The 13,299-nt window shown below is 44.8% G+C and overlaps 3 protein-coding genes across 7 annotated transcripts; 2 read left to right on the top strand and 1 right to left on the bottom strand.

Moving 5' to 3' along the window:
• On the bottom strand, window positions 1-4,271 carry LOC120706462 (agamous-like MADS-box protein AGL11). 5 transcript variants are annotated; one of them, XR_005688303.1, is made up of 5 exons: window positions 2,910-3,055; window positions 2,653-2,761; window positions 2,361-2,556; window positions 1,920-1,969; window positions 20-325 (listed from the first exon to the last, which is right to left on the bottom strand). XR_005688303.1 is itself a non-coding variant. In XM_039991122.1 (4 exons), the coding sequence occupies exons 2-4, from the start codon at window positions 2,540-2,542 to the stop codon at window positions 258-260; spliced, it is 300 nt and encodes a 99-aa protein (XP_039847056.1). In that variant the 5' UTR covers window positions 2,543-2,556; window positions 2,967-3,057; the 3' UTR covers window positions 38-257. The 5 variants fall into 5 exon arrangements, 2 of the variants coding, with proteins under 2 accessions (XP_039847056.1, XP_039847055.1); XR_005688301.1 differs by lacking the exons at window positions 2,653-2,761; window positions 2,910-3,055 and adding an exon at window positions 3,380-4,271 and having other exon boundaries at window positions 1-325; XR_005688302.1 differs by lacking the exons at window positions 2,653-2,761; window positions 2,910-3,055 and adding an exon at window positions 3,380-3,466 and having other exon boundaries at window positions 38-325; window positions 618-1,969.
• A 1,530-nt stretch (window positions 4,272-5,801) lies between these two features.
• Window positions 5,802-8,694, top strand: LOC120706460 (peroxiredoxin-2F, mitochondrial-like). The gene is made up of 5 exons (XM_039991120.1): window positions 5,802-6,126; window positions 6,218-6,247; window positions 7,006-7,164; window positions 7,709-7,803; window positions 8,289-8,694. The coding sequence occupies exons 1-5, from the start codon at window positions 5,935-5,937 to the stop codon at window positions 8,392-8,394; spliced, it is 582 nt and encodes a 193-aa protein (XP_039847054.1). The 5' UTR covers window positions 5,802-5,934; the 3' UTR covers window positions 8,395-8,694.
• Window positions 8,695-8,947: 253 nt separating this feature from the next.
• LOC120706459 (uncharacterized isomerase BH0283-like) lies at window positions 8,948-11,511 on the top strand. The gene is made up of 6 exons (XM_039991118.1): window positions 8,948-9,090; window positions 9,178-9,387; window positions 9,484-9,780; window positions 10,015-10,176; window positions 10,940-11,023; window positions 11,128-11,511. The coding sequence occupies exons 1-6, from the start codon at window positions 9,061-9,063 to the stop codon at window positions 11,218-11,220; spliced, it is 876 nt and encodes a 291-aa protein (XP_039847052.1). The 5' UTR covers window positions 8,948-9,060; the 3' UTR covers window positions 11,221-11,511.
• The last annotated feature ends 1,788 nt before the right edge of the window (window positions 11,512-13,299 follow it).

Here is a 13,299-nt window from a genome sequence, read left to right as displayed (position 1 = left end):
TTGATTCGACATTTAAACATTATTAGGAAGTTACAGATTGTAGGCAACCAATAATACATCTAGATATTATACAGCATATGGTTCATTATAACAGAGTCAGTACGACCGAAGGGGAAGAGAACTAAAAAAGGAAGTAGCTACATTGCTTGGGCAGTGGTGACCACGCTTAGTGGCAGCATAGGTGATTTGGGTAACGCTGGGCAGATGGTACTACAGGAGGTAGATAATGTAGATTTCGATGCTATCGTGTAATGGTACTAATGCAGCTGACAAGATGCTTGATAGTCGTTTCCACCAATGGCTACGGAAGGCTTGTCACTTCTTGCTGCACAAAGGTAGTATTAGGAGGAATTTTGCTAGTATAGTAAGCATATGTATTTGGAAGCATAAGAAAGTAACCCCTGTTTTAAAAAACGTTTTAAAACTACGTTTAATCTTGATTAAACTCTAAACTTTGGCCTAGCGTTGCGTTTAATCACAGTGTCGTTTAATTACAAAAGACGTTTAATCTATGTTTAATCACAAAAAACTTTAAACCATAGGCTAGCATTCACCTAGCGTCTAGCGTTTTTTAAAACCTTGAAAGTAACATATGTATTTTGTCTAGGCAGGCTTACCTTGGAAACAAAGTAGTCTAGCATCTGAATTTGGCCTCATGATTCAGAAATTAGACATGAACTGTCAAAGGCAATATCCGCAATTTTTTTATTTACAAATGCATGCAGTGTGCAGAATGCAGTATGGTGTACAAGGTGATCCTACTTTAAATTTGCTGTATGCAATTTAATTCCTTTGTTGATGAGAAGTGATTGTAGTATCAAATTTGTATATATGAGTGTGCTTTGTACACAGTATTGAAAGGTTATACAGAGAAATATTTGAGTTAGGATCAGGCCAAAAAAAACAATTTACTGAATTCTAAATATATAAAGAGTATGCAACATAGTATACTATCATAGTGCGAGTTCAGAAGGGCATGAAGCAATCTATAGTGTGCAGCAAAAAATAGTTTGCCTAATTGCCCACAAATAAGGGCATGATAGTTGCATTTTTTTTATAGCTTGGAGTTGTTTAAAGTGATACATTTGGACAGCCAGAATATAAGTATGCGAACCAAAGGTGTGTTAGTTAGCTGACCATATGGTGATTGTTGAATGATAAGTGAAGGGGCAGATGTCGTGTTCACTGGTGGAGCCTCACTTTCGGGGGCAGATGACTACTACTGTCAGTTTAGCTGGTCTTACTTGGCTCTGCAAGTTACAATTAATTCTGAAATTATTTTCTTCTACTTTTTTTCCTGGGGACAGTGGAATGTCTGAGCGACAATTATGCCATGTTGCTCATGGACGAGACTGTTGTTTCTAAATGGTGGAAGACTATGTTAACAATTTGCTGTTTCATACTTAAAGTTATTTTTAGCTGTCACTACAATATTACTGCTACAAGGTTCATGTTAGCTACATGCGACTGGGCTGTAGTAATGGATTTAGATGTCAAACAAATGATGGAAGGAAGATGCTATTGTATTTGTTTTTATTGCAAACGGTAATCCTATGAAGACTAAAATTAAAGGTTGGTTGATTAAATCAAATGTACAAGAGCTTAGTGCTGATAAGCAGAAGTAATAAGAGCTTTACGTTTCAGGAACTGCATATCAGCAGATAAAACTCTTGGCATAACACATTTTTCACAGGGAAGTACTACTACTCTTATTTCAAGACAGCATCTGCAGAGCAACTTTCAGCTATACAAACTCTTGAAACTTTAGGTAAGTATTTTTTTTTCTCATTGATATTTTCTGAAATATCTAATATTTCAGTAAGAGCAGCATGATAGTTCAGTTAATTAAAAGAAATTTAGTTCAATTCACCAAACGATGCTTGATGGGCAGTAAATGGGTGCTGAGATGATGCACTCACTATTAGAGCTCCTTTGTTGGTAACAACAAATCCATGGGCGTCCCTGTGACCTGTAAATCAATCACTAATTAGATCTAACGAATTAGGAAGAAATCAAGCACTGCATTTTGGAGCGTAAGCCACTGGTCAGCATAGGCTATGGCATAGATTAGTGCAGAAAAACATGCAGTATTGTACTCAGTGCAAACTTGAAAGCACAGAAAATATGATTCAATATCCAACCTTTCTAACTTTTTCCCCTTTGCTTCCAGGTATCAATAGGTTTAAGTCCCTTCCCTATTATTGGTTTTAAAATTTCAGCGAGAACTCCCTGATTTCAAGTGCAGGAATACTATGTAAGAGGGAAACCCAGCAAAGTCGGAGTCAGGTTATACAAGGCATACACGGCTACCAGGCTACCAAGATGCAAGCTCAGAGATCTATCGATGCACAGCCACGCACCTGTTGTTTGAGTACTCGTAGAGGCGGCCCCTGCTGGAGAAGACGATGAGCGCCACCTCAGCGTCGCAGAGGACTGAGAGCTCGTAAGCCTTCTTGAGAAGCCCGTTGCGACGCTTGCAGAAGGTGACCTGCCGGCTCGTGTTGTTCTCGATCCTCTTGATCTCAATCCTTGCCCTCCCCATGCTGGAGATCTCGGCTGAAAGTCAGCAAGTTTTCACATGTATGAGAGCGCAGATTCTGATCGTCTGAAGCGCATATATCGTGATTCATGAGAGGAGCTTAAAGATCCAACCGCTGTAGAGAGGTAGTAGCACACTACGATCAAGCAAGCAAATTCATCCGACGAAATCAGCCAAAAGAACACAGGATTTGTTGGGGGAAAGAAGCTAAAAAATGAAATCCTGAAACAGCAGCAAGCCACTGAGATGAATCAAGGAGCTTCTTTTCTCGTTCAACAACAACAACTTGCCGAAGCAAATAAAGGATCAAATGTAAAAAGAGCAACTCAATCTTGCAAGGAAATTTTATCCAAGAATATAATTTGGTTACCAAAAAACTCGCAAATCAAGAAGCTGACAGGAGTTGGCTAGATATAAAACGTCTTGCCTTGCCCAGGATCAAAGATCTAGCGATCTAGTCATCTAGCTGCTAGGAGAAGAAATCTCAGAACCAAAAAACTAAGACCTTCCAGCTCAGGGAAAGAAGTGCGGTAACTGCACGTGCAGTTACGCTGACGTGTGGGCCCATGCGCCGTGGGCCCACGTGTCAGCGGCACAACTGCACGTGCAGTTACTGCACCGGAGCCTCGTTGTAGATATACACGCATATAGAAAGCAAGAAAAACGAAAATCAAGTCTAAACAAACAAAGAAGTAGCAGAGAGAAGCCGCCATAGTTTTTCTTGCAAGAACGCGAAGAGCAGAAAAGGGAGTTTTTTTTCCAGCAAAGGGAGAAAGTACAAAGAAAGATCCATCGATGTGAACAGAAACTAACCGGATCACAACTCTCACACAGAAATACCTGTGAAGACCCGCGGGCCCGCTCATCAAGCTTCCAGCAGCAGGAGGGGCAGGAGGATGAGGACGCGGTGCGCGGGGACCTGATCAAGGCCGCCGACGACTGCGCGGAGTGGCTGGACGCGCAGCCGCCGCGGTCCGTGGTGTACGCGTCGGTGGGCAGCGTGGTGGTGCTGACCCCCTGCGAGGTCGCAGAGATGGCGCACGGGCTGGCGTCGACGGGGCGGCCGTTCCTGTGGGTGGTGCGGCCGGACACGCAGCCGCACCTGCCGGCGGGGTTCCTGGACGCCGTGTTCCCTCATATCGTTTCTTGGGCCGCCGCCGCCGCCGAGGAGGAGGGTGGGCCGCCGCCGCCGCCGGAGTCCTCCACCCGCCGGGGAGGAGCCGCGGCCGAGTTCCACCGGGGGGGAGCCGATCGAGCCCGAGCTTCGCCCGCCGCGACGCTAGGAGCCTTGGCCGGGTTCCACTCGTCGCGCCGCCAGGAGACGCGGCTGAGGATCGCCTGCCGCTCGAGGCCGAGATCCGCCCGTCGAGCGAGATCCCGTCCATCTTCCCCCTCTCATCTTGCGTCTTCAAGGGCCGTGAGCCTTGGCAGCCGGCCGCCGTCGTCGCCGCTGGGGTCTTCCGTCCGTTGCGCCGCCGGGAGTCTGTGCGCAAAGAGCCGCGGCCGAGCTCCACCGGGGAGGAGCCGGTCGAGGCCGAGCTTGCTAAGCTTAGCCCGCCGCGCCGCCGGGAGACGCGGCGGATGTCAGATCCGCCTCGCCGCGCGGCGGCGGCGGCGGCGGCGGCGCAGGGTCCGTGGAGGGGGCGGGGCTGCGGCGGCGGCGCGGGATGCGGGGGGCGGGGGGTGTTTGCGGTGCGGAGGAGCAGCTGCAGTGGAAGCCGCAAACCTGATATCAGTAGACAGGGTTCACGACCGCGCCAGTAGTGGCGAAGGAAGAAACGGAAAGCGACGCTCGGCGGGTGCCGCTGAAAAAAAGGCCGTGTTCGGTTTACATGACGAAATTTTTTTTCAAAAAAACAAATGCGTGCATAAAATATTAAATAAAATTTATTTGTGAAACTTTTTTATAGATAGATATAACTTTTCAAGATGAATCTAATAAGCTAAATTTCATCATAATTGACTACAATGATGCTACAGTCACCGCGTCTAATAATTTCCTAATCGTACGGTCAAATGTCTCATTGGCCACAGTAAGTGCTACAATACCATAGTTTTGGAGGTGATTCGGTAATTAGATTTTATTTAGTATTCTAATTAGCGGTCAAAGTTGCTAAAAATTTTCATGAAATTTTTTTCACCCCTAACCAAACATGGAAAAAAACGAGAAGAGGCGGGCGCTGCAGTGTGAAAGGAAGAAAACAGCGCGGCATGTACAGTAAAAACGCGGAGAGGCGTGCGCTGCCGTGACACAGCCTTGTCAGTTTGAGAAGACAAGGCGCTGAAGGGGAGGCCGAATGGCTGCCGTGCCGTGTGAACCGATGACCTGAAACGCCTGTAAAATGATGACTTCGGTGAAGTACTGTGCACATGAAATTTCTACCATGGATGCGAGATCGAATGGCGATGGAGTTTTTTTCGACATGTACCCTTCCGAGTAGGTTTGGCGCTTTTATATATATAGAGAGAGAGAAACGCTAGTACATCCAATGTCGACTGGCTTTCTTTCATTTTCTGTTCTTTTCGTAGCTCCTTTTCCCTTAAACAGTCTGTATATTCGAGATGGCATCATCTGATAACAATGTGTTGATTCTTACTATGATTTTTTTTATCACACTGCTTTGCTCTCTCTCGAGTGTGACCCCGTAACAGAGTTCCCTCGTGAGCCATGACTCTTACTGGTTAGTCAACAACGACTTCTTTTTTCTTATTATAATTGAGGTGTCACATAGAAAAAAAGAAGAAGATCGTGTTTAGTTGCACGTTGTAAAGTTTTTGAAAATGCATCTTTCTACATTTGAAATACTAAACATAGACTAATCACAAAAATAATTACAGAACTCGTCTGTAAATTGCGAGACGAATCTAATGAGCCTAATTAATCCATCATTAGAGGTTATTTACTGTAGCATTACTGTCGCAATTTAGCATCTAATTCCAGCCTAATTAGGTTTATTAGATTCGTCTCGCCATTTACAGACAGCAGTCGCAATGCGTTTTTTATTTCGTCTAGATTTAAGTCTCCATACAAGTGTCGAAAAAAAAATTTGGAATTTTGATTTTGTAACTAAACACAGCCGAAGATGGCATGCACCAAAAGAAAAAAAACGATGACATGGCACCAAGTATTCTCTCAAACTTGTAGCTTCTTGTTTACGGTGAAAGTGGGCCTGGACATATGAACAGACAAGTTGCACTTGTCTATCCGCAGTGGGCCTGGACTGAAATTAAACTCCTTTTTCTTCCAACGGCAGCCCAAATCATCCTGATCCAATCGGCAGCAGCATTGTTAGCCTGCCTACGGAGCACTCCCATCTTATCTCGCCGCTGAGACTGAGACAGAGTGAGAGACGACGTCAGGAGAGTCGCAGAGAAGGGGGGGGGGAAAGGAATCTATGGCGTCGGCGCTGGCGGCGAGGAGGGCGAGGGGCTCGGCCGCGGTGCTGTGGGGCGCGGCGAGGGGGTTCGCGTCGGTGGGGTCCGACATCGTCTCGGCGGCGCCCGGCGTGTCGCTGCAGAAGGCGCGGTCCTGGGACGAGGGCGTCGCCTCCAAGTTCTCCACCACGCCTCTCAAGGACATCTTCTGCGTACGCAACAGCCGCCTCCCCCGCGACCGCCTTCCATCGTCTGATCGTGTGCTGACCGGAAATCCTTGGCGTGTCTTCCTTGTGTTTGCAGGGGAAGAAGGTGGTCATCTTCGGCTTGCCTGTGAGTTCCCCTCCCCCCACTTGTTTGATTCTGTTGTTCTTCATGTATATGCCTGGTCATCTCAGGGTTTCTAGATGAGGACTTTGTCTACATTATTGCAGAATTGTTGCGTTAGGTGTGCTAGTGTTGAACTTGCATCTGGGGATTAGGGAATGGCTGTGGGCTTTTTATTGGTAGGACGTTGATTGGGGAATTGACGAAGGGATTGGCAAGTTCAGTCGTCTCAGTGGCCACTGTGGAATCTGAGGTGGCTCTTCTACTGTCTCTATTTGGGCTTTGGAGCTTGTTGAAGACTATATGTCAGATTGTGTACCTACAAAATGGCAATGCTTAGCTCTAATGCCTAGGATAGCAGACTCATACTTGAACCTGGTACTATGCTTCGAACAAAGCAGGGGATAGTTTTTTGTCTGAAAAAAAACATTCAATTCCTCTCGTCTGATAGGGCATTGAGGTGAAGATATGAGTACTCTAGGTAATCTGAATGAGCATTGCACATAATCTGTGTTTCATTTTCTATTGCCACTAGAATTCATTGTCAAATATCTCATCCTGCACTCAGAATTTCTAGGCATTGCTGTTGATCTTGCTTGGTAATCCTTGACTCAATCCATTGGATTTGTAGATTTACACCTTGGATATTCTTTATATTGTGATCTGCCTTCTCCATCCTTCATTCTGAAAGAAGACTTAACCCTCTTACTTTGAATGAGTTACCGAACATATGTTTTGGTAACTACATTTTCAATTTATTCCAGGGGGCATATACAGGAGTTTGTTCACAATCACATGTTCCTAGTTACAAGAACAACATTGATAAGTTGAAAGCAAAAGGGATTGACTCTGTTATCTGTGTAGCTGTGAATGACCCGTATGTCCTGAATGGATGGGCAGAAAAGCTACAGGCTAAAGATGCAGTAAGTAATCACCCTTTAATCTCCATTGTTTACATGATTACCATTTTAGCTGAAAGAAAAATTCTAATATGGGTATGTAATGAATGTATCCAAGACCGTGCTATTGTCAATGAGATATGACCACCTGCCTTATGCTATTAAGTGTTTATACTTATTTGATGTTCAGTCATTGTATTCCCCTACCACCTAACTCACTAATACGTTTACTATTGATAATTGTGTTCCACATGAAAACAAGATGTGATATTTTCCTTGTTCTCCTGCCTAATATGGCAACTCCACCCCCAACTTGTTGAGATTATGCATGAATGTGATGCTTCTGCAAGTTTCATGTCATATGTCTCATATAAGTTCAGCGTAAGTTTCTCTAGAGTGATCGTGCAGAACAAATTAAATTTTCGATTTAGATCTGAATTTAGGAATTTTTTGCATATACAGATTTGCAATTTTTTGTCCATCCAGCTCATAGTCATTTATATTGATTTTGTCCAGATAACATACTCATATTTCATCTATTTTCATGATGTTGGAAATTTTATATCAGATTGAGTTCTACGGTGACTTTGATGGGAGTTTCCACAAAAGTTTGGATTTGGAGATAGACCTATCTGCTGCTTTGCTCGGCCGTCGATCTCACAGGTCAGTGGAGTCAACTCTTTACTATTCTTAAACTGTTAACCTTTATCTTACAGTTGGACAAAGGTGTGATGTAGTTTAGTTCGAGTTACCTATCACATGGCCTGATAGTTAAATTGCCCTAGTTCTCTGACTAAATTTGGCTTCATTGAGTTGAGCTTCTCTTAGGATCGTTTATGCAAGTTATATCCCAGCGATTCCCATATTATCACCCAGAAAACCTGCTGCAGCTGCATGCAAAACGAAACTGTCCACCATCTGCTGAAATGTTGCTTTCATTTCAGTATGTTCAAAATAGTATAGAAGGCATCATGTGGTGTAACAATGCAACAACAGCTTTAAGAGTGTCTTTTTTCTTTAATTCCATTGTACAAGGAGCATGAAATATATGCCCTAATTCTAGTACTCATTGCCGCAAAACATACAGCTTGATGACTGATTTGTAATTCTTTTGTTCTGTCATCGAATTGAAATCTTGACAACATCAGGTGGTCGGCTTTCGTTGATGATGGCAAGATCAAGTCATTCAATGTTGAGGAAGCACCCTCCAATTTCAAGGTTTCTAGCGCGGAGGTGATTCTTGACCAGATCTGAGCTTACCAACGAACCTGGGATGCCTTCAGTTTGCTCGTGCAGCATGCTTGCTCAGCTGCAGTAAATAAATGAAAACTCCTTTTATCTTTGTAAAGAACTAAAGATGCTAGGTGCTCCCATATACTGTCTCGGATACACTGCAGTGTCTTGAGTCTTCGACTGGACCGTGAAGGACTTGAGTATTTCTGTATTTGATGCCCAAGTGGAAGCCTGACCAAGTGCCAAGTGACCATGGCGTCTTCTGGCTTCATCTGGCTAGGCACGTCTCCGTTTCAAATTCGGCATCTCGCCACGCTGCAATGCAATTCCCGCGCCATTTCTCACCGTTCCAAACATTAGCAGGCTAGGCAGTACTGTGTGCAGGTAGTTCTTATCTTTTTCTTGGAAAAAATATGTAGTTTATTATCTTGGCTCCATTGGAGTGGGTCCCCAACTCTCCACCAGGAACAGGACAAGTTGAATGTCGTCACTGCTGATTGCTGCACTCGACAGTCAGCACAACAGTCAGCACGACGCCACGACGCACTCACCGACTCCCACACGACGCACTCACATGAGCGAAACCTGAAGGCTACCGCCGCTACAAGACCCCAACACACAAAATTGCCGGAGCAGCAGCCGGCGCCGGCGACAGCAGAGAGCCCCGGTGTACTCGTCGTCGCAAGAATGGCCAAGGGTGGCATCGAGTATGCCGTGGTCAGTACTGCTCTGCTCTGCACTCTCTTGAACCAGCCTTCTCTCGATTTGCACGAGGCATGACGTGGCGCTGTGCGGTCGTCGCAGGTGGACGCCTTCACGGCGGAGCCGTTCAAGGGCAACCCGGCCGCGGTCTGCCTCCTCCAGGACGCCGCCAAGGCCGCGGACGAGCGGTGGATGCAGTCCGTCGCCGCCGAGTTCAACCTCTCCGAGACCGCCTTCCTGCTCCGCGACTCCTCCCCAGCCGCCGCTGCCGCCCCGCGGTTCCAGCTCCGATGGTTCACCCCCGCCGCCGAGGTACCTGCCCGCCCGCCCGCCCGCCTCACCGTCGCGCAGTCGCTCGTTACCCAATCTTTGACACGAGCCCTTTTTCGCGCCGCCGCTCCGCTCCAGGTCGAGCTCTGCGGCCACGCGACGCTGGCCTCCGCCCACTTCCTCTTCACATCCGTTCTCGCGGAGCACGAGACTCTCGTCGAATTCGCGACCAAGTCGGGGGTTCTCACCGCCAAGAAGGTAGCTGCACCGGCGAGTGCGGCGGTTTCAGGTGAGGGGAAACTGTTCATCGAGCTGGATTTCCCCATGATTGACCTTGTCGATTGCCATCCTGCCGAGCTGCCGTCCATCCCCGAGACTCTGAACGGAGCCTCTGTTGTCAGCGTCCACAAATCGGCGACAGCTGGTGACCTCATTGTAATTCCTCTACTCCTTACTTCAGTTGTTACCTGCTTCAGTGTCTATGACTGTAGATGTAACATATTCCAAACAGTTGCTCAACAACATCATATTTCTATGTACAATAAGACAAACTAATTTTAGGCTGTCTGAACTTCAAGTGAAGGTAAAAAAAACAAATATAAACAGGGAGTTCTATTTGTTCAGTTGTAAACTTGTAACTGACAAAAAGAAAATCTGATTGGCTTTCAGGTGGAGCTTTCATCAGGAAAAGAGGTTGCTGATATCATCCCTAACATTCATGAAATTAAAGTGTGTTCTGGCAGAGGAGTTATTGTTACAGGGCCAGCACCTGCTGGATCTGGTTTTGACTTCTTCACACGTTTCTTCAACCCAAAATTTGGGGTAGATGAGGTGATGTCGTACTCTTTTCCAAAATATACATTGGAGGAGCTAAGATTGCTTAACATAAAGCTTAAAAATGGAACATTATCTATTTTAGTATCAAATAAGTATACAGACTTTGTAACGGCCTCTCATGATGTAACTTACTCGTACCTCATGAATGCTTTGTTTTCCTGCCTGTCTTGTCCATATTCTTATGACTTATTTTTCTCATTTAGAAACATGTATTTGTCCCAATTGTGATGTTAGAAACACATCTTCTTTTGACTAGAAGCTATACATACTGTGTACATGGAGAATAACCTATATTAGAATAAATATGATGTATCTTGATACCATCATATTCCACCTATCTATATTAGCATTTAGCACATTACTAATATGGTTTCACTGCTTTTGTTTTGTTTATAAATAACAATCATTGCCTCAACGAAATTATGTTATCCTGGAACTTAAGTATCTTATTGTTCAGCTTGTTGGAAGCATTCACTACTTTGTGCAAACACCTTGGCTAACAGCCACTTTTGGTGGAAGGAAACTTCAATTTTATGACTATCAATGTTCTGAAAATATAATTAAAAAGTAATGCATTTGAATATGTGCAAAACTATAATATCTTGAACATACAGGATTTTCTATAAAGAATATTTGTGACTGGTACAGTGTCCTGACTTCCTCCTTGCCCATTCCAGTATTCTGTTTTGGTTTCTGTGCTTGTGTTAACTTTGCAAATTTCCTATGGCCTAACCCTCTAATCACTATGCTTTAACAGGATCCCGTTTGTGGCAGCGCACATTGTGTTTTAGCACCCTACTGGGGTGGGGAGCTGGGGAAACAAAGACTGATGGCATTCCAAGTATGTTCTTGTAAACGAAATACTTTACTGTTTCCTCAATCAACTATCAAATTGGTCTTTGATTCTTCTTTTTTTTATAATAAATGTCTTTGATTCTTCTCTATGCCACCAGGCATCTCCACGGAGTGGAATATTACACTTGGAGTTGGAGCCTGCAAGCAGGAGGGTGCGAATTCAGGGGGAAGCTGTTACAGTAATGACTGGCACCCTCCTAGCGTAACAGTTCCCCATGCTTTGAGATTTGAAGGACAGCGGTCACCATTATTAGCTTATGGAAACAAAAAGATCCTGAACTTTTTCTAGAGCATCAAAATAAATTCGCAGTGAAAGCATGATGTCATAAATCACCAGGTCATTTTGGTTTGTCATTTCTAAAGAACCTAGACCAAGAGTGTCTTTTATTAAGAAGATTTTTTTTTGCCATTTCTCGATCCTATTGCCTTGTTGAAACTTAAAAGCAATAAAGGATGGATATGAATTTAAAACCATCCGTGAAGTCTGAACAAAAAGATGGAGCGAGAGGATGGAATTTGAGGTTCTGCGTGATGACGAATATTTATCTTTGCAATTTGAAAAATTCAGAATTTAAAATTGCAGCACAATGAAAAATAAAAATAAGGTGGTGAGAGTTGGAAAGGGGAGTTCGAGATTTAAAATCCAGAATCGTGGAGGAAATCAGGAATTGGGATGCGTCGATTCTGCTCATCGATGCATCGTAGGATGTGTTTGTAGAGGAGGTTGGCTCGAGTCGGCAGCCGGTCATTGGAGAAGAGCCAAGTGAATAATAGCTTCACCTTGGATGGAATCCTTGTCACCCAGATACGCTCACCATTGGCCTCGAGCTCCCCAGTTGCAGCTAGGTACTTGTAAGCAGGAGAAGAAAAGGTCGCATCATGACACGTGCATCCGTCTCAGCAGAAAGGGTGTTAGGCCAGCCACGAGCTCCCTCAAGGAGGTGAGTTCATACCGAGCGGCGGTCTAATTAAGCTTGAGGTTTAGGGACGGTTGAGGAGCAGAAGCCGCAGAATAATGGGGTCGAACCGCATGGGAGAGGAGAGAGAAATTTGCAAATGAGACTGTAAATATTGGTCTTTGCAGTTTTGCTATTGGACTCACATTTCATAGACACAGATGGTCCCACAGTGTCATTCACTGGGAGTGGTAAAATCACGAAGAGAGCAGAAAAACGAAGGTAGAGCGAAGGAAGCCAATCGTCAAACCAGAATGAGGTTTTTTTTTGGGAATGTCAAATCAAAATGAGGTTGAGCTGCCATCATTCCCCACAAAAATGCGGGTAAGTGCACGGTATCGCTAGAGTTCGGTCACAGGATGTTGGAGGAAATTAAAGAGTCATCCGGGGGACCATCTCCAAGGTCACAATGTATAATTTATGTCATGGAGAATCCAATTGCGCCACGAAAGGGAGCCAGAGAGAGCTTATGAACGAGTTTGAGGAGCAAACAATGATTTTGGGTAGCCGAATCTTTGATTCCAAGTCTACCTTCAATCTTAGGCAAGCATGCTTTGTCCCAAGCGATGAGGCAGGGAGCCGCCTGAGCAGGTTTCTTCACCGGTCCAGAGGAATTGGTGGGGGTGAGATAAGTGAACTAAAAACTTTAACTTATGGCACAAACTAATTTTCACAAAACATAAATTAGATCATACTATCTAGATATGCACCTATAGTTCAATTAGTGTGAAATCATCATCCCAAAATAAGTTTTGCAATATATAGCAAATCCCAGCTTGATGTCACTCTAAAAAAAAGTAAATGCACACAAATTACAAATATGAAATGCAGAAACGTAAAGAAGGGGATGGGAGGTTTTTGTGTTGTAAAAGTTTGGTTGTAGATTAGTGTGACTATTGTTTGTCCAGCCATGATGGTTAGAGAAGGTTGCCATCCGCCACTCACATGGAGTGCAAGTGGAGATGCTGAGCTCAATGGGTGCTTGCTGTTGGTGATGGCAGCCATGAGCAGCGGCGGATCCAGCAGGGGGGGCTCCAGCCCCCCCTAAGCTCCCCTAATTACACGTAAAACACTATAGCAAAAGTATCAAATCACCATTAAATTTTCACACAAATTAACATTTTCATTGTTTCAGCCCCCCTTGCCTCTCATCCTGCATCCGCCACTGGCCATGAGCAATGGAAGGAGCATGTGGACCTTCAAGGGAATTGAAAGGTTAGGTTCACCTTTACTTCTGTTGTTGTTAATTTAATACGCACGATCCAATTTCATATGGACTTTGGTCTTATTGAATACGTGCTCAAGC

This window comes from Panicum virgatum, chromosome 5K (assembly GCF_016808335.1).
Source record: "Panicum virgatum strain AP13 chromosome 5K, P.virgatum_v5, whole genome shotgun sequence".
In the NCBI taxonomy this organism is placed as follows: domain Eukaryota; kingdom Viridiplantae; phylum Streptophyta; class Magnoliopsida; order Poales; family Poaceae; genus Panicum; species Panicum virgatum.
Note: the sequence above shows the minus strand (reverse complement) of the source record. Positions and strands in the feature narration are given on the sequence as shown.